This window comes from Ipomoea triloba, chromosome 6 (assembly GCF_003576645.1).
Source record: "Ipomoea triloba cultivar NCNSP0323 chromosome 6, ASM357664v1".
NCBI classification, from domain to species: domain Eukaryota; kingdom Viridiplantae; phylum Streptophyta; class Magnoliopsida; order Solanales; family Convolvulaceae; genus Ipomoea; species Ipomoea triloba.
In genome coordinates this window covers 18,425,754-18,451,374 of record NC_044921.1, presented here as the reverse complement: position 1 = coordinate 18,451,374, position 25,621 = coordinate 18,425,754, and the positions used below count along the sequence as shown (strand labels likewise).

The 25,621-nt window shown below is 34.8% G+C and overlaps 3 protein-coding genes across 6 annotated transcripts; 1 reads left to right on the top strand and 2 right to left on the bottom strand.

Moving 5' to 3' along the window:
* Positions 1 to 1,310: 1,310 nt before the first annotated feature.
* LOC116022738 (plant-specific TFIIB-related protein PTF2-like) lies at positions 1,311 to 5,243 on the bottom strand. Of its 4 annotated transcripts, XM_031263591.1 has the most exons (5): positions 4,977 to 5,243; positions 2,565 to 4,212; positions 2,308 to 2,375; positions 2,027 to 2,109; positions 1,311 to 1,944 (listed from the first exon to the last, which is right to left on the bottom strand). In XM_031263591.1, exon 2 carries the CDS (start codon positions 4,163 to 4,165, stop codon positions 2,570 to 2,572), a length of 1,596 nt encoding a protein of 531 aa, XP_031119451.1. In that variant the 5' UTR covers positions 4,166 to 4,212; positions 4,977 to 5,243; the 3' UTR covers positions 1,311 to 1,944; positions 2,027 to 2,109; positions 2,308 to 2,375; positions 2,565 to 2,569. The 4 variants fall into 4 exon arrangements, with proteins under 4 accessions (XP_031119451.1, XP_031119449.1, XP_031119450.1 ...); XM_031263589.1 differs by having other exon boundaries at positions 2,308 to 4,212; XM_031263590.1 differs by having other exon boundaries at positions 1,311 to 1,893; positions 2,308 to 4,212.
* Positions 5,244 to 6,071: 828 nt separating this feature from the next.
* LOC116021835 (protein DNA-DAMAGE INDUCIBLE 1-like) lies at positions 6,072 to 14,093 on the bottom strand. Its single transcript, XM_031262321.1, has 16 exons — positions 13,876 to 14,093; positions 13,751 to 13,783; positions 13,519 to 13,649; positions 12,818 to 12,926; positions 12,341 to 12,457; positions 12,123 to 12,188; positions 9,637 to 9,699; positions 9,462 to 9,506; positions 8,934 to 8,995; positions 8,346 to 8,439; positions 7,962 to 8,054; positions 7,799 to 7,868; positions 7,609 to 7,679; positions 7,418 to 7,469; positions 6,684 to 6,709; positions 6,072 to 6,598 (listed from the first exon to the last, which is right to left on the bottom strand). Exons 1-16 carry the CDS (start codon positions 13,939 to 13,941, stop codon positions 6,470 to 6,472), a joined length of 1,227 nt encoding a protein of 408 aa, XP_031118181.1. The 5' UTR covers positions 13,942 to 14,093; the 3' UTR covers positions 6,072 to 6,469.
* Positions 14,094 to 14,880: 787 nt separating this feature from the next.
* On the top strand, positions 14,881 to 24,605 carry LOC116021834 (general transcription and DNA repair factor IIH subunit TFB1-1-like). The gene is made up of 20 exons (XM_031262320.1): positions 14,881 to 15,329; positions 15,679 to 15,757; positions 16,121 to 16,182; positions 16,298 to 16,361; positions 16,435 to 16,588; positions 17,259 to 17,334; positions 17,469 to 17,561; positions 17,886 to 17,930; positions 19,539 to 19,595; positions 19,715 to 19,873; positions 20,067 to 20,132; positions 21,106 to 21,229; positions 21,828 to 21,881; positions 21,981 to 22,099; positions 22,179 to 22,370; positions 22,662 to 22,775; positions 22,881 to 22,958; positions 23,326 to 23,373; positions 23,910 to 23,978; positions 24,333 to 24,605. The coding sequence occupies exons 1-20, from the start codon at positions 15,249 to 15,251 to the stop codon at positions 24,417 to 24,419; spliced, it is 1,821 nt and encodes a 606-aa protein (XP_031118180.1). The 5' UTR covers positions 14,881 to 15,248; the 3' UTR covers positions 24,420 to 24,605.
* Positions 24,606 to 25,621: the final 1,016 nt, after the last annotated feature.

Below are 25,621 nucleotides of genomic sequence, written 5' to 3'. Positions count from 1 at the left end.
GTGACCCACATTTATTTAAAATGAATCAATATCATGTAAGCAGGGAGTAGAAAGTGGAGTAAAAAGTGAGTATGTGTAGCATTACTCATTAAAAAACAATAGGAAGAAATACTCCCGACATAATTCAACTAACATTACTCTTTCCATGATTCAACTATATGTCCCGACATAGTTTAACTGATTGATCAATTCAAAAGAAGTTGATAACTTAACTTTGCTGAGAGCTCGTCCACCAAGTTTTTGGGATAAGAATAATGAAATCCTTGAGATTGAAGTTTTATCCTTTTATGATTCAACTATACAAAGTCTCCTTTTTAATCTTTTCCACACAAAACACATTTACAGTGGCATTAGCGGAAGGACTAATGGTAGTCAATTTTATGTACTTGGACTGATTGTGGGAAGATGAAATGATTTGTTGGAAGATTTTTGTGAAGGGGGTATGTTAGTGACAAATGGCACTGCTATGAGAGAAGGTGTTATGAGAGTAGATGACTTAATAAAGGTGATTGAATAGGAGTTTGGAAAATAATGCAATTGTTGGATGGGCAATCAACATCAAGAGGACAAAGAACTTCATTATATTTTGAAGCTGCAAAAAAAAATGTCACTTCTAGAAACTACCTCATCATCAAAATCTCCTGTTATGAGTTTTTTTTAACACTAAATTCAAGATTTGATTGCGCACATGGGTCATCACTTGACCACTAAACTTTAATCTCTCGAAGAACTCTGACCATCAAGTTGATAGCTAAACTAACTTCTAAGAGACCTCTCGTTTAACTGTTTAAATAAATACTAAGTCAAATGATCAAACTGACATGAATTTATAGCCAAATTGACATTTAAGAGACCACCCGTTTAACAATGAAGTAAATCACCGAACTAACATCTAGGAGACCTTTTTTTTAACTACTCACCAAGTCAATGATCAAATTGACGTTTGAGCTCGTAGTCAAATCAGCATTTAAGAGACCTCCCGTTTAGCCAAGTCATGAGCCAAGAGCCAATGACTACACTACATGTCAGGTGTGCAACCAAGAGATTGTGGGGGTGAAACATCATAGTATTATTATGGGCAGAAATTCCTTACCTTTGTGGTGGAGTTCTAAATAGGATGTTTCAGTGCCCATTCATGGAACAATTCCAGCTGGGAAGAAAACATTGTCTGCTAAACCTGGTTTTTCTCAAGGATACTGAGTAAAATAGATGTATATATAGGGGCCTTTCAATAGGTTCTTGGAGAAGGAATATTATTAGCATAATAGCATCTATCTTTCTGGATTCTCATTCCTCAAAAAGAAAAAGACTAGCAACATAATCAACAGTTTCTTGTGTAATCTGGTCCGTTCATTTCAAGCTTTCAACATCAACCCCCACAGGGAGACAAGTTGGAAAGATATTCAAATCTGTAAATCTTATAACTTCTGCAATAACATGATACATAGGAAAGAATAAACGACAGCATTAAAAAAAATGGTAATTAATTCTCGTTATTCCACTCACACTTCCTGGCCTGCTTCATGAAGGGCCACACTGGAAAAAGTTCTTTCGAGCCTTTGATCAAACAAGCGATTGGTGTACAAGAATAAAGTTGCCCGTCAACCACCAAAAAGATAGGCAGCTAATTGTCCTTCATTGCCGTCGAAAAACTTCAAAGCCTGTATGACTGATGCCCTTCCCAACCCCAGCTCGACAAGCTTGCTCACTTTTGCTTCAAAATTCGGTTGGGGTATTACTCTTCCCTTTAGAACCAAGCATTTCCCTGACATTATATAACAGCCAAAATCGGTTCAACGACACAACAAGTTCAGCGAGGAAATTCTGTTGTCCAGCCAAAACTGGGTCCACCATTGGGCACAAATGTTTTCCAATCTGTGGTTGACCTTCGACCTTCAGGTTTTATCCAAGAATGTACCAATCAATAAGCTTTAAAGTTTCCCTCTTCACCAAAATGGCAATAAACATAAAATAGTAAGAATATGTATTTAAAAATAGAATTCAAATTCTAAACAACGGAACCTACCATATAACAGTTTAACAATGGATGTCTGAGAGGCAAATGGCCCTTCATTTGCAAGAATTCACAGTTCAGCAAATCACCATTAGCTATTCAAAAAGAGCCACAAGTTTCAATTATTTTGGGACTAAAAGGGAGAGGGAATATTATTCAAAAGTCTATTAGAAAGTAACAAAAAGGGGCATATAATCTACAAATGATCAAGTATATTTATGAATGGGTATCACTTAAAATGTTTTAAAATATATTTAAAAAAATATTAATAATAAAGCACTTTGATTTTGTACCTGTACACATTAAGCATTAGTGTAATCTGTGGCAAGAAGAATGTTCCAGGCATGCTGGCAGCACCACGCTGTATATAATTGAAAAATAAGTGGCAAAGAGAACAGAAAATTAGGATTCAAATCCATATTTCCCACTCCTTGTAACAAAACTGTGGGCTATTGTATAATTTCACACAAGAAATTAAAAATACTTTGACATTGGCATCTTAGATAATTTGATAGAAAGATTGAGAATTTTTGGTACTTAATGCATTTACATGAATCAACTTCCGCCATTGAAAACATGCAGACCCAGCAATGCAATATAATGCCCCTTCTCAATCTCTTCTTCTCTGACCTGATGAAGGAGAAGCGTTTCAATAATGAAATCTTCCCAATCAATATCAAAATGCATTTTCCTCTTTCTTTTCTTCCCATGTTTACCAATATCTGAAACAGAAAGATCCTTTTTATCATCGTCAGCAGCAGCAGCAGCTGAAGGATGCATAGTCCTCTGAATGCGCAGCTTAGCAGCATATATCTTCTCTCTTCGCCTTTCATATGCCAAGCAACCTCTATCGAACGAAGGAGGTGTAGCATTTAGCCCCGTATCTTTCTCCAATATTTGCTTCAGAAGAAGCTTTCTGCTTAGTTCTGATTCACCCTTCCACCAGTCGGTAAAAGTAAGTATGTCATATTCTCTCCCTTTCCCTGTTCTGGTGTATCCATTCTCAGTAGTTTCCTTGGCTATAGACACCTCATTCTTCAATTCTGAATAAATCATTGACAAGGACTCGTGAGAAAGCTGTAATCTTTCTGGAGCTTCGGTGTACAAAGCTTGGGAGTTTTCACCTTTGAAATATTGCGAATCATTTTCAGTGCCATAAACATCATAGCCATATAAATTTTCCTTGCTCAGGCAGTCACCAACCAAGTAATTCATATCATAAACAGCACATTCAGAACCATTTCCCTTGTCATCGCGGTTTGACATTGACTTCAACTCCATATACTGAATGACAGATGGTGCATTCCGCATTATATTCTTTGTGTTAACATCCTTACCCCAAGGCAAGGCTTGGGCAACCTTTACGAGTCTCTCCAAAAGCTCTTTGTATCTTAATTTACAAGTTTTGAGGGCCACGTGTAACTCACTTGCCACATCTCCCATCTTAATGGAAATTTGGTTTAGCTCTGCAACAAACACCAACACTGCTGCGACCACTGGCATTGGCCTCCTTCCCGTTGTCACAAACCAGTTCACCAAGCACTGCACCAAAAATACCCCTTGCTTCAACATCCTTGAGATCATGTCCTCCGAAACCTCCCTAAAACTTGGACAGCTTCTAATTGCCTGTTCAAACGAGTTCACAATATCAAACTCTGGCAACCTCAAATCAAGAAAATCCACAACCCGTTTGATCATTCGGCCCATTTCAAAAACATCACAACCAACCAAATTCGCCACTTCCTCCATGGGCAACGCTTTCAAATCCTTCCTCATGGCAATGTAAGAGCATGCACCAATAAGCACAGAAAACCATCTACCTTGACCATATTCACCTTCAGTAATTTTCTCAATCATATGTTTAACCTCACTTGATTTTGTCGCTGAAAATCCTAACTTATACATCAAATCCTCAATCACCTTCTGTGCTTCATAAATCTTAGTCTCTTTATAACTATAAAGACTTCCATTGCCGACAGTTCCAACACGAACATATGTACCAACAGGACCATTAATGCCCCCAATATGAGCCTGAAAATTGTCAAAATCCTGAACAACGCCACAAGATGTGCAAACCGAATTGCCCGTGTCATGGTCCGTGACAACTTTCCCTCTAGTACCACAACTCTTGCAGACACGAGAACCCTCCATATTCTGATCAGATATTCTGAAATTGTGTAATAGAAGTTCTCTAATTCCTAACAAAAATAATTTAAGAAAAAAGGGTTGAATATCGAAGAAAGGAATAAGGCAATGAATCAACAAAAAAAAATGATAAAGCGCTTTGACAGGAAACAAAATGACTTCAACAATTCTTAAGATATTTGGATTATGTTGAGCTGGGGTTCTGTTCTTCTCCACAACTAAATGACTTCAACACAAAACAACAAAATTTACTACAATTATGATAGCTAAACACAACTTCAGAAGCTCATTTTCTCTTAAACTCATCCTGGAAAGTGAAGAAGAAACTGATAAAAATGGACCCTTTAAACATTTAAAGGTCACACCCTTTCGTGTACCTAATCATTAGCAGTTGTAAAAATATCCAATACTTTTGGAAAGGGATTCAAACAAAAAACTATTTCATTTTCTTAACAGCAGTAAATCCTACATAATCCACCAAGATTGATCATCCAATCAAAAATATATATATTACTCCCTAAAATATTTATATTTTAAAGCTTAGTGCTAAAATTACTACAACCCATGATACAATAATCAATAGTTTATTGATTTCTGTATATAAAAACAATAGTATCATAGTCCCAGCAAGACTGACCATCCTAAGAAAACAAAACATACCAAAATTTTTTGTAGAATCCATGCAGTGGATGATATAATTGTCTAAACTTACTACAATCAGTGATATAATGAAAGAAAGAAAAATTTGAATTTTTAAAACAAACCAGTGAAAATAGTGGGAAAGAAAAAAACAGGGGTGAGCAGTAGAGAGACTGACCAATTCCATCTACCGATCTTGAAAGGTTCCGAGTTGCGGTATGTGCAGACGGCGAGGTTGTCGATCCGCCATTGGGCGATGCACGAAGTGGTTTGGGCACGATACGCTGAGTGGATCATCCTAGAGAAGGCGAGAGCCGTGGTGATTTCATGGATGCAATCGAAAATCCTCTCCAACGTTACCTCTCCGTGCTTTCCCAGGTTTGCGAGTTTCCGGTGCATAACCCTCGCCGGAAAACACCTCATATATATCTTCACACGAACACACACTCCATGTATTAAAATTTGAAGGAAAAAGTGTCAAACAGGTCACTGAACTTATTTCTTTTGTGTAATTGGGCCATTGAACTTAAAAAGTGTACAATTAAACCATCAAACCAACAAAATTTGTGCAATTGGACCATTTTTACAAAAATTTTCTGGTAAAATCCAATTATATTACTAACATATATGTATTGAGAGTGACATTTTCTTCTACCATACTACTTGGGAGTCAATATTGAAATGTTTTTAACTCAAATTGAATTAAAAAATTTGGTAAAAATGGTCCAATTGCACAAATTTTGCTTGTTTGATGGTTAAATTGCACACTTTTTAAGTTTAATGGCCCAATTGCACAAAAGTGATAAGTTCAGTGGCTTATTTGACACTTTTTCCAAATTTAAAAAGGAAAAATGGGAGTGTTTATATATATGCTCCGTATTTGAAAGAATAATGGGAGTGTTTGGCACTTTGGCAAATACATTAGTTGATTATAAAAAGATGTTTGGTAAATTAACGATCAGTTGGTATGATTACAAGTCTAATGACCTTTAGAGGTTAATTTATAAAAATTAATTGAAATAACTGTTTTGAGCAATTTTTTGAATTTTAGCATTTTAAAATAATAAATTATTATAAAAAATTGATTAACCAAACATTCATATTAACTTTTTAATCAAGTCAAAATTGACTGATAAGTTAATTATATTACTAAACATGGCTATATGTGACCATGTGTGGTTTAGGTTATGTGTTCGTTATGTAAACTTACAGAAAAGTGTCTTCATCAAAACTCAAAAGCATGTAAGAGAGAGTACAAATTGGGAGTATAAAATGAGATTACACAAAATATTTTCAAATATTATTAGAACCTGTCTTTCTGGATTCTCATTCCATAAAAAGAAAGACTATCAGCATTATCAACACTTTGTTGCGTAATCTGGTCCGTTCATTTCAAGCCTTCAGAGCATCCTTAGGATTCCACAGGGAGAAAAGGACATTTACAACCAAACACACAAGCTGGAAAGACATTCGAATCTGTAAATCTTATAACTGCTGCAATAACATGATCCATAGAAAGAATAACCAACAGCATAAAAAAGCAAAAACGATAACTAATTCTCGTTTTTCCACTCAAGCTTCCCGGCCTGCTTCATGGAGGGTCACACCGGCAAAAGTTCTTTCGACCCTTTGATCAAACAAGCGATTGGTGTACAAGAATAAAGTTGCCCGTCAACCACCAAAAAGATAGGCAGCTGCTTGTTCTTCATTACCGTCGAAAAACTTCAAAGCCTGTATGACTGCTGCCCTTCCAAACCCCAGCTCGACAAGCTTGGTAACTTTCGCTTCAAATTCAGGTCCCTGCTCAAATAATCACATGTTGTAAAATGTAATGAATATCCACATCATTGTAAAGCTATGGATACAAAACTCCACTGCATATTACCTCGGATGGACTCTGACTTGAACTTCCTGCATGCCAATACAGAAGAATCGTGTGAGTTTGCCACTCATTAAAACCAACGAAAAAGTATATAAGGAATCTCTGAATCTGATAAAATATTAAAACAAGGAATCTCTCTAGAATGTAATTGTTACAAAACACATTAAAAGACTGAATTCAATCAACAAAAGAAACTTAGACGTCAACAATACCCTGAACACAAAGTGGACCGAATAGGCTCTGATACAATCTAAGATTGAGCCAAAGTAACTCAACTGGGCTATAATGCACATGGGCCAAACCATGACTGAATCAAATCAATTAGCTAATCTAACTCATGGCGTTATAAACTCATATGTTCTATCTTATTTTTTAAATGTGGGACTCTTAACAGTAATCAATTGTTACGCACAAATTCTATCACAACAGCAAGCATACCAAGCTCAGTGTATCCCCTAAGCAAATGTACATTACTAGAGTGTTCATTGCCATCACAGTAAATATTTGCAGTTTAAATGTTCATTGCCTTTGATGTAAATCGTCATCTCATTTACGAATAATATTCATCAGTGACTTTAAGCTTGGTGCACCATGGGTTCACAGTATACCAGTTATTCATTATGCCATGCTAAAATAAGTGTAAAATTTTATATTTTTATTTAATTCAGGAAATGTCTACTAAGACAGAAATCGCATTACAGAGTCACAAAATTTGGAAGATAAATTAAAACACTAACCAGAAGGACCTCCGGTTGGGGTATTACTCTTCCCTTTAGAACCAAGCGTTTCCTTAAACATTATAAAACAGCGAAAATCAGTTCAACAGGCAGAATCTAAATTACTCAAACTCATTCAGCGAAAAACGAAGAGAGAGAGAGAGAGAGAGAGAGAGAGAGAGTGTGTGTGTGTGTGTGTGGATTATGTGTACTTGTGCATCAGAAGCAGAAGCCTCCTTGGCATGCCTCTCTTCATCCAGCAACCGAGATGGAATGTCCTTCTCTGAAACATCAAAAACATGATAGAATTTTATTTCAGCCACTGAAAATCCAAAGCAATTTTAATTTCTGTGCTGTTGTTGCTGAAGAAGTAAAGGAAAAGTGACGGGGAACATAATAAACCATGTAGAAATGGTACGGCGACTTCTCCTCCACCAACTCTAAGGACATTTTCCTTCAGATCAATCATACACTGCAATGAGGTTTTGAGTAATTATGCCTTAATAATATGTGAATCGGGAACGAGTAAATATGTTAAACACCAAGTGGAAAGAATGGTAGTTACCTGATGTTTACGAAGCATATCAAGCCCAAAGAGAAATTCCATATTTGGGGAATCCAGAACCAGAAAGGAACAAGGGTAAAATACTGACCCAATCTGCCAGAGTTCATTCAAAAAGACAAATTACCCCATGCCAAAATAACTCTTCATAACATACTTTCTCATGATTATGCACTTTCAGAAATAATTAAAAGGATTACTAAATATTCTTCACATCATTCTTGCAATAAAAGCATGGATACATGTGTTCGAAAACATTACTGATTTCAACCCAGGACAAAAGAAAAAGAAAAATAAGGAAAACATCACTGAATTACGTTAAAAGGATGCAAATGAAGAGTAATTGTTACATCAGAAACCAGATAGAGGAACTTGAGTGTTACAAACCTTGATTGGAGCCACATGGATTCGACCAAGTATCTCAGATTGACCAACACCGCGGGCAATACCCCTATAGCGTGTATCCAAGAGTCTTAACAATCTGAAAGAGAACACAAACTATAATTAAATTAAAATGCAAGAAGTAGCATTCAATAAGATCAGATCTTCATTCTCACTTCAATTGAAGTAACATATACTCCAAAGTTTTTAGATAGGTATCTATTTTCTTGTAATTGCAATAATATAGTAAAACGTAAGTCGTAAGCACACCATCTCTTCAGAAAGCTACTTTCATCAAAGGTCATAGAGGAAAGAACAAGTCCAAAACTAGGAAAAAAAATGAAATGAAATTTCCTGTGAGTTTATTAGTCTCTGAAATTTCACAAAATCTTACAATACTTAAGTTCTACACGAGCATAAAATATTCACACCAATTAGAACTACTGCACACAATGGTCACAGGAGACACAGTTCTTTCAGACTCACTCTTCTCTACAAGCAACATCACATGGTTTATTATGCTTGGTAGTAAAAAAGTTATATCATTTTCATGGGAATGGATAAGTCATTGAGAGGAATAAAAGTGCACCATACCCACATCGTTCAGCACAGCTTTTTGATATAATTGTTGATTGAGCTCCACTATCCACAAAGGCCTGAAGCAAAGAGAAAAAGAAAAATACATCTCAAAACTAAATGATGCTTAAGCTCTGGGGAACTCAAATAAGTGTTTGAACAAGCACACACCCACAAATACACATAGCAGCATCAAAGTGAACTGAACATAAGGAGTAAAGTCAAATTCAGTAATAATTGATTACAGAAAACAAAACAATAAATGAAGAAAAGGAGGCAGTTTTAAATCATATTTTTTGTCAAGCCACACTCAAACTGCGTGCTAAGTTGACTATTATTCCTAACTCAGTCCAACAAGGATTTGTTTTGTATTGGGAAGTGAAATTAAAAACAAAAACAAAAACAAAATCAGAAACAAAAATGAAAAAGATTCTCACTGCTCTAGAAAGACAAGATATGCTTCTCACTAGATTACGCATGTGGTTTTCATAGTAAAAACAAGTGTGTTAATTTAAGTACTGAAGCAAGCAAAGCCTCTTTCCATACCTTTAAAGGGACACTATTGACTTCCATGTCAACATATAACATGACCTGAAAGAAACAAATAATAATAATAATAATAATAATAATAATAATAATAATAATAATAACAACAACAATAGAAGTAACTAGCAGCCAAGTTATACATTCATTTAAGAAGCAATCATTCAGTTTCACATACCACCCTTGCAAAAGCTTCAGGATTGTGCTCTAAGGCAGCTTCCCAGTTCTCATCAATACTTTTCTGCAAGATGCAAGGAATAAACATGAGAAGTAATATGGGTAATCTTGGAACACAAGTTCTTCTACCTGTAAATCCAAATGGACCAAATTATGACGCAAAGGTGGGAACTCCCAAAGTTCCTGCATGATGCAAGGTTGGAAAAGGGTGCTTTGTATATATAGATCTCTGATGCACACATTTTAGCATTTGTTTAGCATTTATTCTTTACTTGTTCCTAGTATATTTTGTGCTAGATTGAATTAATTCTTTGCATTTTATGTTATTGAGGGTCCAATGAATGATTTGAATGGTTTTGATACTTTAGGGCTATCCTGAATGAAAAGTTGATGTAAGAAACCTTTAGAGCAAGTCCAGAGCCGAAAACCAAAGATAATTTACATTCAGGATGACCTCCACTCATTATTTTGATCATATCTCACTATAGAAATGTCCAATTTGGAATGACTGTTGCAGACTTGCAGCACAACTCCTATGAAGATTACAAAGTCTAATTTAGAAGTTACAGAGGTAAAAAAATAACTTGGAGGTCAGAGGTGCACCTAGAGTAGTTGGAACAGCTCACTGCATCTTCTTGCCATGGCAAGAGGAGGCAGAATGTTTTGAAAAGTAGAGGCATTTGCTTGATGTGGCAAGAACCCGCAGATCTACAATTTTTCAGTTGTTCAAAAATTACATTTTAGCCCTTATTTTTGCCCCACTATATTTAGTTCTCTTATTCAAAAGCCCTAGAACATTACTCCACAACCCTGCAACACCAAAATCTTAGAGAGAGTGAATGTTGAGAGGGGTTTTCCACCATTGGAGGGCAAGGCATGCTCAAGAACTCCAAGATTCAAGGATAAATACTAGGATCTCGAACTACGAGGCTTGAGTTTTCTCTTCCCTTGTTCTTACTCTTTTATTTTTATTTTTATTTTTTTATATTGCGACTTTGATTTATAATTTATATTTTGATATTTTTGCAAACAATGAGTAGCTAAACCCTTTTGGGTGTAAGATTTGTGTAGATTATCTATCGATGTGCTTGAACTATTGAATTATTAATGAATGGTATGATTATTTTCTTAAGGTTGTTGCGTGTGAATTTTATATATTGATGTGTATGACATTGACCAAGTTGTATGCATCTATTTGTTGTATTGTGTATTTGTTTCAATGGAAGCTGAGCATGAATAGAACACACTTGACACACAGAGGTAAAATATCACATGGAGACCAATTGATTAGCGCTAGGTTTATGTGCCACAGGAGTGGGTAGAAATTTAGGGTGGATCTTTAGATTTCTTCTATGCTTAGTACTAATTTGCTTAGTATCTTTTTTTTTTTTTTGGAAATACAAAGAGGGGGGGAATACCCAAGGCTGATAGACAACAAAAAATTGAATTTGCTTAGTATCTTTAAAGTAGGGTTACTAGCCTATTAGAATATCAGTAGATCATGGGTGTGGCCACGATTGCCTGAGCATAGTCTCTCACAACCAATAGAAATGAACTAGCATTCTAGCATAGGAAGCAGACTCTAGATATTCACACAAGTCCTACCCCATCCTCTCTTCACTTGCTTTGCATTAATTGTATTTGAATGACTAGTTAGTATTTGATTTTGTGCATCTACTTGCATGTTACGATTGGGCTAGATTCAAAATGACTTGATTCAAACTAGTGTTTGACACGCCAATTACCTATGAATCAATATCTCTGGGATACTCCCAAAGTTGTTTATACTACAATCAATCTCATAGTTGAGCACTTGGCCACTAAATTAAGCCCAAACTTATATACAATAAGACCCTTGAGTTTTGACTTTCATAATACTGCCACTCCATTTCTTGAATGTAAGAAAGATCACTCAAGTGATCCAAACCCTTGAGTGTTTTGTTTTGGTGGGGGAGGGGGGAAGAAAGGGTGACTTCAACATGAAGACATTGCATCTGGTGGCTGAAATAGAATAGCAACTCTACCATTCCTAAGAGTAAAGAAAATGCCACTCTTTCTAAGACAGCAATAAGAATGTGTTTGCTTCTGATTATAGATATTAGTCAATAAACCAACAATCAAGGACTAGCGGGTCATGAGTCAATAAACTAAAGACCGGGTGTTACATCTGCAATACTTATTAACATTACCAGAAAGAAGCTTGTAGGAAAAAATGACTCGTTTAAAAGAACAACCAACATTAATTTTCAGTCTATTCTAGATAAAATCAACTTATATATTTAGAAAGGTTAGGCACTATTGACCAGTATGTCTTTATGATATAGCAAATGACAAGTAAGTTTCCTCAGCAAGGAGATATAAAACAGAATTTTTGCAATTTCCCATTTTGTTATTGAAACACTCATAACCAAATGAGGAGGATGTAAATAAAAGGCATAATAGATGCCAAAACACATGAGAAAGAAGAGGCAAAGAAGCAGCACTGACCTGCCGGATTGCTTCTTCAATTTTCTTTTGTGCCTCTACATCAAATGGATCTGCATAAAGTAGTGCCTGGATAACAAAACTACATAGTCAGGTAATGCATTTTAACTTGAGAGACCTACCAAGAATTAGATACTGAGGTAATAATGATGCAAATATATAACTTCATAAAATATAAAATCAAGACAGTAAGAAGGAATATAAATACAAGATGTATCTACCATCTCCTCATTTTTCCTGCGAAGGAGTTCTGCTCTCTGTTTATGACGTAGACGCAGAATTTCTTGTAGTTTGTTGAGATCATTCCCAAGAACAATTTGTGCTAGCTCAGGATCACTCTGGGGTTGTAACATTATGTATAGTATATTAGTTTCAGCATATCATATCCTACCCATTTTACTTAGAAGCACAAAGTAATGAAGTCATTAAGTCTCAAGCTGTCCATATAGCCCGTTATTCCCACAAAAGTCCACTACATGACATCAAGCACTGCTACCACTTGGTTTTCACATTTCAAATTCTGCTCACCTTCATTAACATTAAGATGATTGAAGGAGACATGGAAGCAGCAATAGAATCAACAACACAATAGTTCAAAATAAGAGGGGTGCCACTTCCAAAAGACATAAGTTCTATATCTATTAAATCAGTTTGCTGTACAAAAAAAGTTTCGTAACGAAAAATCCAATTTATTCCACCTGGAACAGTTGAGCCATCAAGTTGGAATCATTCCGTAAATGCTGCTGGAAGGCTGAAGGGTTCACAGCAGAACCATCTGGATTGAAGCCCATTGCACTGGTAGATGCACTGAGATGTACTAATTATTGTCAGTACAATACATGTGAAAGTACAGATATATACTTGCAATGTAGAAGGTCAAGAAAAAAGAGAGTTATGATGAAGAAAATAGGTCAAACTATGGGTTATACTAGTAAAAAGCAATTGCATAAAGACCTATAGTCCTTAAATTGACACTCAGTCTCAAAATATGACAATTATGGAAAGAAGAAAGCATCCACCAACAATTAAATAGCTGTACAATGATAAACTTATATAGTTATATCAAATATGTTAATCCAGCGGCATCAATCATAAAGATTCCAACTTTGTCCAAAAAGATAAACAAAGAGGTAGTATTGAACAACAGATTTGTACAATGATAAGCTTATGTCAAATAGGTAAAAATAGCAGCACCGATCATAAAGATTCCAACTTTACCGAAAAAGAGAAACAATGATGTAACACTGAACAACATATGAAATTGTAAGCAGCCCATCTTGGAGGGATAAAGGTAAGACACAATGACCACAAAGCTAGGAGATTTTTATAATTCTCAATCAGGGCAGTAAGATAAACTAAGCCTAAGGCCGTATGGACTGTGAAATTGCGAACTAGGCACCTAGATTGAGACACCCCTGCCACCATCATCACCAAATCTCCATCACTAACGCCAAGACCACTCAGCTTCTCAGCATTTCTAATCTCCTTCCCATTATATAGCAGCTGCTGTTGGTGAAGCGGCACCTGCGTCTGCTCATTCCATAAATAAATTTAAACACTCATAAACATCATTGAATAATCAACCAACAAATTTAAAAAATAAAAATAAAAAACATCGTTTTTAATCGAACCTCAACTTCCAGTAATGCTTTCAAGTTCTCGACCTGATAGAATGGCAAAATAGAAAATTTAGGGTTCAGTACGCAAAGAATTTAAAAGAAGGAAAAAAAAAAAAAAAAGAGTAGAAGCCAATTACAGTTTCATCTCGATCGACATCGAGGGTTATGATTTGTTCGTCAGCTGTCATTACAGTGATCTTCATCTCTTTTGACTGATTTTCGATCCTTTTGAGGGGATTCAATACGGAGATATCTACTTCATATATGATTTCTTATCTCAAATTGTTACTGCAAAAGAAATCCTTTTCCATTTGACGGAGGGCTGACCAGTGACTACTCTTGTTTACTTGCAGCCCAGTGTTCACTGTTTCGTATGTTTCTCTCTCTTTTTTTTTTTTACTAAAAATAAAATAAAATAAATAAATTTTAAAAATTTAAAATTTTCGTATGTTTTTTTTTTTTTTTACAGATAACTTAATTTGCGGTATTGTTGGAATTTAAAGTGCGCATTTTCAAAGCTTAAGGTGTGTTAATTATACACTTAAATTCGTCATTTCAACACTTAAGGTACGTCATTTTTAACATTGAAGGTGCGTCATTTTAATATTTCTACCACTTAAGGTGTGTTATTCTAACACTTAAGGTGCGTCATTCTAACATTTAAAGTGAGTTTTTGTAACATTTGAGGTGCGTCATTTTTACATTTTGCTTTTGCCAACTTCCAGGATGCATGTTATTTTTTTATTTATTGTGTTGTTTGTGAACATAGATTATTTATTATTCATGAACATGGTCATGTGTTGATTATTAAGTATTCATGAACGTATTCACAAACATGAACGAACATATTCACAAATGTGTTTGCAAATGTTAACGAACACTAATAAATGTTTAACAAACGAACACGAACAAGACTTTCAAAACCTTAACAAAGGAACACAAACACTCTAAAAATTTTAACAAATAAATACGAACAACCTCCTTTCGTTAATGGTAGACTAACCATTTACGGAGTATTAATTAATGAATTAATTAAATAAAATCAGTTAAATATTACAGTAAAAATTGTAAACTTTACTTGGCAAATTTATATTACATTACAAATTACAAATATATATACATACATAATAAGCATGAACGGCGACTGAGTGAGCGTTCTCAGTTGGCGCCTTGTATGGTTGGTCCTCTGGCGGAGGCTATAACTTTACTGCAAAGACCCAATCGCTTCCACCATTATTCTTCCTCTTCAAATCCCATATCCCCTCATAGAAACTTCTATTCACTGTTCAGCACTCAGCCAGAAACCCTAGATCTCGGTTTCATCTAATCCGGACTTCTCAATCGTGATTCCCCTGAGTTTTGCCCTAACCTTCTACTGATCTTCGGTTTTCATGAATTTTTGATCCGCAGTTGTTGTGAACTTGAGTTTTTTGGTACCGAAATTGCTTGATTCCGTTGGCTCTGATCAATTCGTGCTTGAGTTCATATAGTGCATTCCGATTTTTGAAGAATGGCGGATAAGCAGGTGATTAAGCGAGCTAAGTACAAGTCATCAGTCAAGGACACTGGCGTCCCTGGCGTTTTGAAAATGGTACTTTCCTCCTACACCTGCATACGTATTGTGTTTGGCCCAAATTTGTTGCAAAGCTAATAATGATTCAATATAATGAATAAAAAAAGTACCTAAACCAGACAAAGAAACGGAATTGTGGAACGAATTACATATTTAGTGTACTAAGTAAGTGCTGATTCGTGCTCAAATATTGTGGTTCTTTCTTTTCTAATGATATGTTTTATTTTAAGACTGAGTTCTCACTGGATTTGGACAAATATGATTTTTTTTTATGTGTATTACGGAGTAATAGATTTTGCCAATGTGGCATTTTATCAAGAGTAATTGATTAATTATTTTTTCTTTTTCTTTTTCTGCTTTTGCGCAGACCATGGAAAAGTTCATGTTTAAGCCCAATGACCCGAAGTCATCATCCAAGCTTAACGTGGAGTTTAGACTGATTAAAGGTGCTTATTCATAAGCTCTTTCTTCCTTAAGGTGAACTGCAATGTTCAGTCATGTCTATGGGTTGAGTAATGCTATTGCAATGGAATTTAGTCAATATGATTGCCTTAATGAGCAGGTTCCTATTTGTCTACGCTACTTCTCTCCTTTTACCTTTTTCTTGAGGTAATAAATACCTGATTTGGTTTTGGTTTTTCTTGATCATACTATGACCTTTTGAATGAGAAAACTACTTGCTATTCTTTGTATATTTGTTTTGTTCTCTAGTTTGAATGTGTTGCTGTCATACAACTCTTAATGTGCTTCTGAGGGTACCGTACCAGTAAGCAGGCTTACTAACCTGTCATCCCTTCATTGAATTGTAGGCCATAAATTCACTAAAGAGGGCACCAGTAAGCAGGCCTTGCTTAATCTTTCCCAGGATCAGGTTAGTAATGTGGCTTGAACAAATAATTTGTGCCGCCTCTTTGGGTGTCTAGTGATTTTTATTTTTATTTTATAATAATAACATCTTATTCAGTAGAATTCTGTATCACTTTTAGGGTAAAAACTATATTTTTGAGTTCGACAGTTTCTCAGACCGTGATGCTTGCAGAGACTTTGTGGGTAAGTCACCTTGGTTGGTTCTCATTTTGTCATCATTCAGAATATTACTACTCATTTCTTGTTTCATGAACAGCATCAGCCATCACATCTAGTGGAGATTCTGGGAAAACTGCCCCTGCCCCTGCCCCTGCCCCTAACCCTACCCCTGAAAGTTCTGCTGTTCCAAGAGATGAGCAACTTAGTACAGCTGAAATGGAGCGCCGAATTAAACTACTTCAGGAGGATAGGTAAATTTATTTTCCTATAGGTGACAGTCTAAAGTTACTGATTTTTCTGTCTGGCCTTTTCTAGATGGTTTTTCATGAGTGGCAAAGTATACCCTTGTCAGATTCGTTTTCTAACTCCTTTTAGTTAGTCACTCAGATTATTGTATCTCCTTCGTCGTGACAAACTGATTGTATTAAATTGGGTGTATAATGGCTGCCTTCTAAAATTCTACCAAAAAAACAAAGAAAAAGAAAAAAATGTACTGTCATCTAAGTACGATTCCTTATTTTGTGCTATAAATCATGTAATTACATTTAGTGGAATCATATTAACATAACGAGGCTAATGGTCTTCAGGTATAATTATATGCAAATGGAATTGTAAGAGAAGTTGAGTTTTTTTTTCTCAGACTCAAGTTGGGCCTAATTCTGCACTTGATTTTACCTTGAGAATTCCCCTAAAATAATAATTCTAGCTTTAAAATTTTCTTTGCTTATTTTCATTGTCCCCATTTTATTAGAAATATATATGTATTTTGAATATAATTTCCTCCACTTGTTTAGTGTCCCATTTATGGCAAGTTCGGTTCTAGTCAGAACTGCTCGTTAAATCTTGACCTTCCTTGATTGTTTATCTGTGAACTTTTATCTGATATATTAGGTTTCACTCACTAACAAGTTTAAGTGGCAGTGAATTACAGAAACTTCACAAGCAATTTGTTATAGGCGGCATTTTGTCAGAGGGTGAATTTTGGGCAGCAAGAAAGGTCAGAAACTGGAATAATTTTTTTGTTTCCCACCTTATGTCATAGTAATGAGTCCATTGGCGATTTGAGCCATATATAGGAGAACCGTCTGCCAATATCTGTTCTAAAAAATGTGATCTTCGAATTGAGTGCAGAAGCTACTAGATCAGAGTGATGCTAAGAGGCCAAAGCAACAGGTAGCTTTGAAAAATCACATTTGGCATAAAAAACCAACCATTGATGGTCAGGTACAGTTGCATCTCCCACCTCTCCTCTCTTTATCCAACACCAAAGAACTTCTCTCTCTCAGTGCACTGTGTTGTTGTTACTTTTGCTTAATTTTTGGATTTCTTCTATTTGGCATGCCATACATCTAAGCTGAACGGAGTGCACTGCACTACACTGTTGGTGGTTTTGTTTGAATTTTGACTATTTCTTTCTTATACTGTTGTTAACAAGCCCAAATTATATATTACTTTTTGCTGTAAATTTGTTATTCTTACCTGTTTTGTCTGTCCTTTCATATTCTTATGCAGAGTTTGTGACACTACTTATCTTTGTTGTTTATTCAGCCAAACAGGATTACCTTTAACTTGACACCTGAGATCATTCTTCAGGTATATTGTTTCCTTTTTACTTTTCTAAACATGACACTGTACAGCACATTCAATTATCAGAAAAAAAATCTTAAAATAAGAATTATCAGGTATTGCTATAAATTTGGTCCAACAAGATTTTTAAGGATTATTTGTTTCTTCATGATATCTCTAAATCAATAAATCTGTTCTACCACCAAAACTATGAGCAGCTGGGAATTCTGTGGTAACTTTGGATTCTACAATTGAGAGTTAGGGTTACCACCAACACATCCATTCACAATTGGCTTCTAGCTTGTTGCTTGTAAAAACTAAACAGAAAACGTATCCTTAATTATTATGTCAATGCATCTTCTCTGATTGAAATATCTCTAATGCAGTCCTTTCAACTCTATTTGAAATTCCTATTGCAATTCTTGCAAAATTTTGAGTTTTAAATTCAGTGTTGGTTTCTAGTTTCCGAGTTGTTAGCTTGTATCATGTGTAAAAACTAAATTGAAAGATGTCCTTAATTCTCACGTGTCATCATCTTCTCTGATTGCAAATTTGCCCGATATTCCTAAAATGTCTAGTTCAAAAATCTATTTCAATCCTTGCAAAATTCTTAGTTTTAAACTTTCTGGATGGCTCATTAATTTTTTTTTTTTTTAATGAAAATTAACTGGTAAAAGAGCCTTACTAGAGTTAATACTAATGAATTTGTATTGTCAGAGTAAGTAGGGCTTGTTTACTAACTGGAAAATTTCTCTAGTTTTTTGGAAAACTGAAGAATTGGAGAACAGAAAACATGTTTACTAGCACAATTTTCCATTTTGAAAACAAGAAACAATTTTCTAGTTTTCTCAAAACTGGAAACCTATTGAAAACTATTTTCTAAATGGAAAACAGAATCATCTATTATCTATTTGGTTATATGTCACTATAACCGCGCACATTCTCTACATTATCTACTTACATATTTATTCATTATTATGATTACATTCATTATCATCTTCTTTTACTTATCACCATCTTATATATTTTCTACTTGCATTACTTAATTAAACATAACTTATTTGCTTATACTTAAAGTTAGACATTATTCACATTATCAAAATTCAAAATTGAACTCAATATCAAGTTTTATATTTTGATTGAACTCAATTGATTATTGGTTTGGATATTTTTAGTTATGTTATATCATAATACAAGTTTGGTCCGAATATCGGATATTGAAATTTCACATATATTACTATATTAGAATTCAAAGTAAAAATGTAAAAATCTGGTTCGGATATACTATATTACTATATTGAAATTTCACATATAAATTTTGTTCGAATATCAAATGTAAAAATCTTACATATATTGGACTTAAAAGTAAAAATTATATTTATTCTATTTAAACCAAATATATTTTAAAATATTTTAAATATAAGGTCTTAAAATTACTCGAAATTAAACTTGTGTTAATTTTATAGCGTTAATCTAAAAATATAAATTTGAAAAATAAGTGTTATTAAACAAGTTTTCTAAACAGAAAACAAAGAATGAAAACTGAAAAATTAGAAAACAGAAAACAGTTTCTGTTAGTAAACGATGTATTTTTGCTAGGTTTCATTTTGACTTTTTAATTTAAATGCTCTTCAGATTTTTGCAGAGAAACCAACTGTTCGTCAGGCATATCTTAATTTTGTTCCAAAAAAGGTACACAGAACATTAGTGTATTGCCACTTTAGAGCAGTTCTGTCATTCTTAAATGGTATTTTATTTTTTAATTCATTTGTATTGTATTGCAATTTGAGCTTTTGTTTCATGCATTCTAGATGACAGAAAAGGAGTTCTGGACAAAATATTCAAGAGCTGAATATCTCCAAGGCATGAAAAATGCTTTTGCTGCTGCTGCAGCCGAGGCAGCTGAAGATGAGGAGCTTGCTGTTTTTCTGAAACAAGATGAAATCTTGGCAAATGAAGCTAGGAAAAAGGTGCTTTACTGATGAATGATGATAGGAGTTTCCAATGTTTTTTTCTGTCAACCTATCTATGGTGAAATATTTCATTTGTGCTGCAATGTGCCAATATGATGCTCCCTTTCTCTCTCTCTCTCTCTCTCTCACTTGTTCTATCTTTTTGGGTTTTCAAATTTCATTAATCTTTCCACAATCTTCGTTCTTTCAGATTAAACGAGTGGATCCAACATTGGACATGGAAGCAGATGAAGGCGATGATTACATTCATCTGCCAGTATGCCCATGGAACTTTGCTCTATAATTTAATTATATACAATCTTCTGCAAATTATTGACTTTGTGCTTTTACGTTATCCCTCTATCTTTTAATTCAATTCTCTCCATTCCCTTGTGTAAGCTAGGGATGGCAATATGCCCCGTCCCCGACGGGGATCCCCGATCCCCGCCGGATGGGGAAATTTTTCGGGGAACGGGGACGGGGACGGGGATATCCCTCCCCGCCCAGCTCCGTCCTCGAATAATATATATATATATAAACTAAATAATATAATGCCACTGTAATGCTATGGCATTACTTAGTTTATGTAATGTACTGTATTGGCGTAGGTGGCATTACAGTACATTACATAAACATTGGCATTATATTACTTAGTTTATATTAAGCGATAGTATATAGTTAATATAAACGAATGAATTTAAAGAGTTTTGAGCTGAAATGAATAAATTTCAACATCAACATGATAAATATAGTCCTACCTGAAATATGAGAATATAATGTTCTTCATTGCCTATACGCACCCAGACACTGCTATATATATATATATATATATATATATATATATATATATAATTTTTTCGAATAAAGATAAGTTTTTAATTTTTTAAATTAATATTTATACTAATTTAAGATTTTAACTAAAAATTAATCGGGGATGGGGACGGGGACGGGGAGTATACTCCCCGCCCCCGCCCCGCCCCGTTGCCATCCCTAGTGTAAGCCCATGAAATTTGCCAAATATATTAGTTTATTTTACTCAAGGTTGAGCTTGGTGTGGGTAACCAACTGCTCTAGATGGCTGTTAGGTCATGGGGTTCAAACCTTGGAAATGATTGCTGTTAACTAAGGTTACACAAATCTTCCTTCATAAGACCTTGTTGTCAGGACTTGCAGCTGGGTCCAACCTTTTTATATTGTTTGATTTTCTTTTTTGCATTTCAGTTCAATGTAAGTTGTTTATGAAATTATAGGATCATGGGCTTCCTCGTACTGATACTAAAGAGACTGAAGATCCGCAAACTGAGCCATACAAAAGATCTTTTGGACAAGAGCTCAATCAGCACGCTGCAGTGGTTCTTCGAGGCAGAGTTGTAGGTTAGTGTTAATTTATTTATTTTTATACTAGTTGCAGCCTACAATGTTTGGGTTGGGCAAGATTATATGTTAAGTTTACAGATATGAGTTTTTTTATATGCATAAACTGTAGATAATAGATAAATTTTTTGTTATGAGTGTTTGAAAAGTTACACTATCTGTATATTTTTAGGTTTAACAAAACTGTGTGACATGTATCCGTTATGTGTATTTGCACATGTGAGCATGCATTTAGGTTTGAGGGGAGGGGGTTTGTTTTACCACACTTGTGTAGTTTGGTTGAAACTTGAAAGGGTGGTCTACTTTATTCCATCTGTATTTTATTCTAGTTGTAGTGAGTAGTGACTTCTGACTTTTTCCTAGATTTACTTGTAAATTCCTGCATCATTTTAATACTTGTCAATTGTTTTGGAAATTTCTTTGCGGGGATGGAATTGATTAATTTGAAGGAGGCTCTTTTCTGTGGTGGCTTGGAGACCTTCCAAATTTGAAGGATATATGAGTAGCTGAAATGTAGCATGCCTTTTTCCATTATTTTTGTGTGTAGACAATTAATCCACCAGTATGTTCTTATTCATGTTGCTTTCCTTTCTCATAGATGAGTTAGGTGACCCAAAATCTGTAGCCGAAGCACTTGGCACTCGAAAAGAGGGTAAGATTCATGCATCTTCAATAATCTAACTTGCCACATTTCTTTAAATACTTTCTTCCTTAGAACTCAGATTTAAAATTATCCTCTGATCTGAATTAGTTGGCGAAGAATCTGATGAGAACTTTGGCAAAGAGCGCTCAATACGGGCATCTCGAATGGCTGAGATTGAGGATCTTCAGGCACCTCCAGAACCCCCAGTTGCCCCACTGTCTATCAAGGTAATTTTGTTGTTCAAAATGCATTTATTCTAGCTAAAGTCAATATGGGTTATGACTAAGCTTTATTTCTACGAGTTAGGATCCTCGAGATTACTTTGATTCCCAACAAGCTAATGCACTCAAGGCACTTGGGGATTCAGTAGCTGGTAACAGACAATATAAATATAGTGTGAGCACTGAAGAAGCTTTTAGCTCCTTGAAGGAATTTATCACAGAAATCAATTCACAGGGATTACCAGAGCCAATAGTCAGTCCAGAAGCAGCTTTTAAGGTAACTTCTTGTCTCTTTTTGCTTTCTTTGGATGGGGTGATATGTCATTTGAGAATTTAAAGTTTACAGGAGAGCATAATCACTCTTTACTATTTGTTCAAAGCCATCTGTCTTTAATGATCTTAAGTAAGAGTAAAGATCTTTATTATGTTTTCCTTCTTTTAAACTGGTGTCTAGTGGGAATGTTATCCTTGGTTATTTTTCTTTCATCCTTATGAGCAAACATCTTTTATTCTTTCATCAATAAAAAGTGAGAAAGAAATTGAACCTTTATCTATTTTTATTATGCAGGTGTTCAATGCACTGACTCAGAACATATCAAGTACCAAATATAATCTTGGAAAAAACCCTCATGATAGCGTTTTGGATAGGTTGCCAAACCCAATCAAGGATGAACTGCTACATGTTAGTCATTTGATTTGTGTGTGTGTGTGTGAGTGTGTGTGTGTGTTTTTTTGGATTCATTTTGTAGTATTGACATTACCTAAGACTGCTCATTTTATATTGTAGCACTGGACAGCTATCCAGGAATTATTGAAGCATTTTTGGTCCTCTTATCCAATCACAACCAAATACTTTTATACCAAGGTAATCTGTTGGCTTTGCAATGAACTCTCTCTAATGAATGACATTTTTTTGGCAATTATTTATGCAACATATTTGAGCACCTTCCATAGAAATATGACAGTATTTGGACTAACGTTACCTGATATTCAACAATTTTTTCTCACTGGATTGACCTGAATAGTGCAGGCTCTGGACATTTATAGACAATATTGGGCTTTATTTTTATAATATTTCCCATGTGTGTGTGTGTGTGCGTGCTTTTTTTTTTTTTTTTTGTGCATAAACCTCAATCTAGATATTCTCCCTGTTGTTACCTTATCTATAACTATTTTCTCTGTATTGGGTAAAATTTATTTGACACTTTATTTATTTATTTATTTATTTACAGGTGACAAAATTGAAGGATGCAATGTCCCAAATATATCAAAAGCTACAGGTAATTCAAATATGAACATTGTTTTCAAAATACAGTCAATACATTGGGGGGAAATGAAAGCTGGTTTCTCATCTATGATAGCTGAGGGAAAATATCAACTGAGTAATTTGGATGTCCTTGTGTTTGAATTCTGAAGGAGGATATAAAAATTTGAATTTTGAATTCAACACGGTAGCTGCATAAGAGCATCCTTATCAATGGAGATCATTCACGGTTTTTTAGGAGTTATTGTAAGTGTGATTACGAAAGAGAAAATGGGGATAGATGAAAAAAAAAAACAAAACAAAATTGATTTTAAAAAATATATATATAAATAAAGCACTCTGTCGGCGCGCCCAGCGGGCGCCTGACGCGCACAGCAGAGAGCTAAATTTAAAAAAAAAAAAAAGTTACTGTTCCAATATGTGGGTCTTTGCAGAAGCATCCGATTTTTCTCTCACCTCCCCTCTCTCCCCTCCACCTCACCAATTACTGTACTATGATCCCCTCATTATCCATTGATGAGGGTGCTCTAACTCTTGTACACACTTGTTCAGGAGATCAAGGAATCTGTGCAGTCAGATTTCAGACATCAAGTTTCCCTTCTTGTACAGCCAATGCTTCAGGTCTACTCCTATCTTACTCACTTTGCCTGTAGATTGAATAATATATTTGGTATAAATAATAAAAATGAAATTTGAACTTGTCCTTGTGTCAAACTACTTTTGGCAATAACTTGGTTGGTTGGCTCACTATCATATTGAATGTTGAATAAGCTAAAGCCTCTATGAAACTGAGTTTAGGTTTGACAATGTTACAAAGATAGATTGGTCCAGTATGTTGTCCTAATGTGGATTTTGAAACCTAGCCTAGCCTAGCCTCCATGATATAGATAAATATGTTGTTGATTACGAGTTTTGATGCAATGTGAAGTAGGTTTCTCATTGTCAGCTAATGGGGTTACATTGGTGTGGTTTCAGGCCTTAGATGCTGCTTTTGCGCATTATGAAGCAGATTTACAGAAGAGATCTGCAAAAAGTGGAGCAAGGCCAAACGGACTTTTGTAGACAAAAGATTTGTAGTCACTTAAAGTGTTTAAGCAAGCCAAGCGAAGCCAAGCAAAGCAAGCAAGCAAGCAGCCCTCCCTCTGTTTACGGTTCGGTTCTTCTATACAACAACTGTACATCTTACAAAATTTTGTTGAGCTTATTTATTCTCTAATTAATATAAAAACTGCTTCATTTATAATATTATGGAACTGCTCTTTTTACTAATGGCTCCTCCTTACTCCCTACTCTAGGGGAGGGGAACCGGTCGGCGTCCTTTTTTTTTTTTTTTTTTTTTTTTTAATAAACAAAAAAATTATTATTATAAAATAAAAAACACTAACAGACATTCTTTCAAGTCCTGTCCAGCACATACATACTAATCAATCTCAAATGCTGCTCAAAATAACGTTTCAAAAATCAGCATTGCATTCCGAATGCTAAAAAAAAAAAGAAGCTACGAGAAAAACCTAATTACCAAACACTACAAATGCTTATAAAACTCTTTCAAAAAAAAACAAATGCTTATAAAACTAGCTGTGCCAATTTATACATTATAAATTATTGGATACGATCATTGTGATTCTACTTGGACCTTGGGGTGTTTGGTCAGGATGGAACCTATAGGAATTGCAATTCCACACTTTGGGTAATTTCATGGTGAATTATTATTTTATTATTATTATTATTATTATTATTACTATTATTATTATATATTATATATTATGCAAGGGTATTTTAGACTTTATTCACCTTTTCCCCTTCAATTCCTAATCATTTTTTTGGGATGAAAATTTTCAATCATTTTATTTCTACCTACCAAACAATATAATTTAAATTCTCAGTTTATTCTTTTCTTACGAAATTATAATTCTTTTCCCCTTTAATTCTCTTCATCCAACCAAACTCATATGCATACTAGCAGTTCATCCTATTTACCCTACAGAAGCATCATATTCATATGCCCGCACTTCTTCTACTTCTACATATGCAGTCCTATACCTATTTGCATCTTCATTGAAAAGTGAAAACTAATAAAATTTCTTTTCCCCTTTCTAAATAAATGCAGTTATTCTTCGTCCATTCCGGCCTTATTAACTGATGTATTGTACGGCAATCAATTGTTTTCAAAATAAGAAAATGAAAGTTCAACCAATGGGGGCACAGATAAGAGCTTAGCGTATTGGTGGTTTAAACTTGTAGGCATATTATTCCCTAGAAGG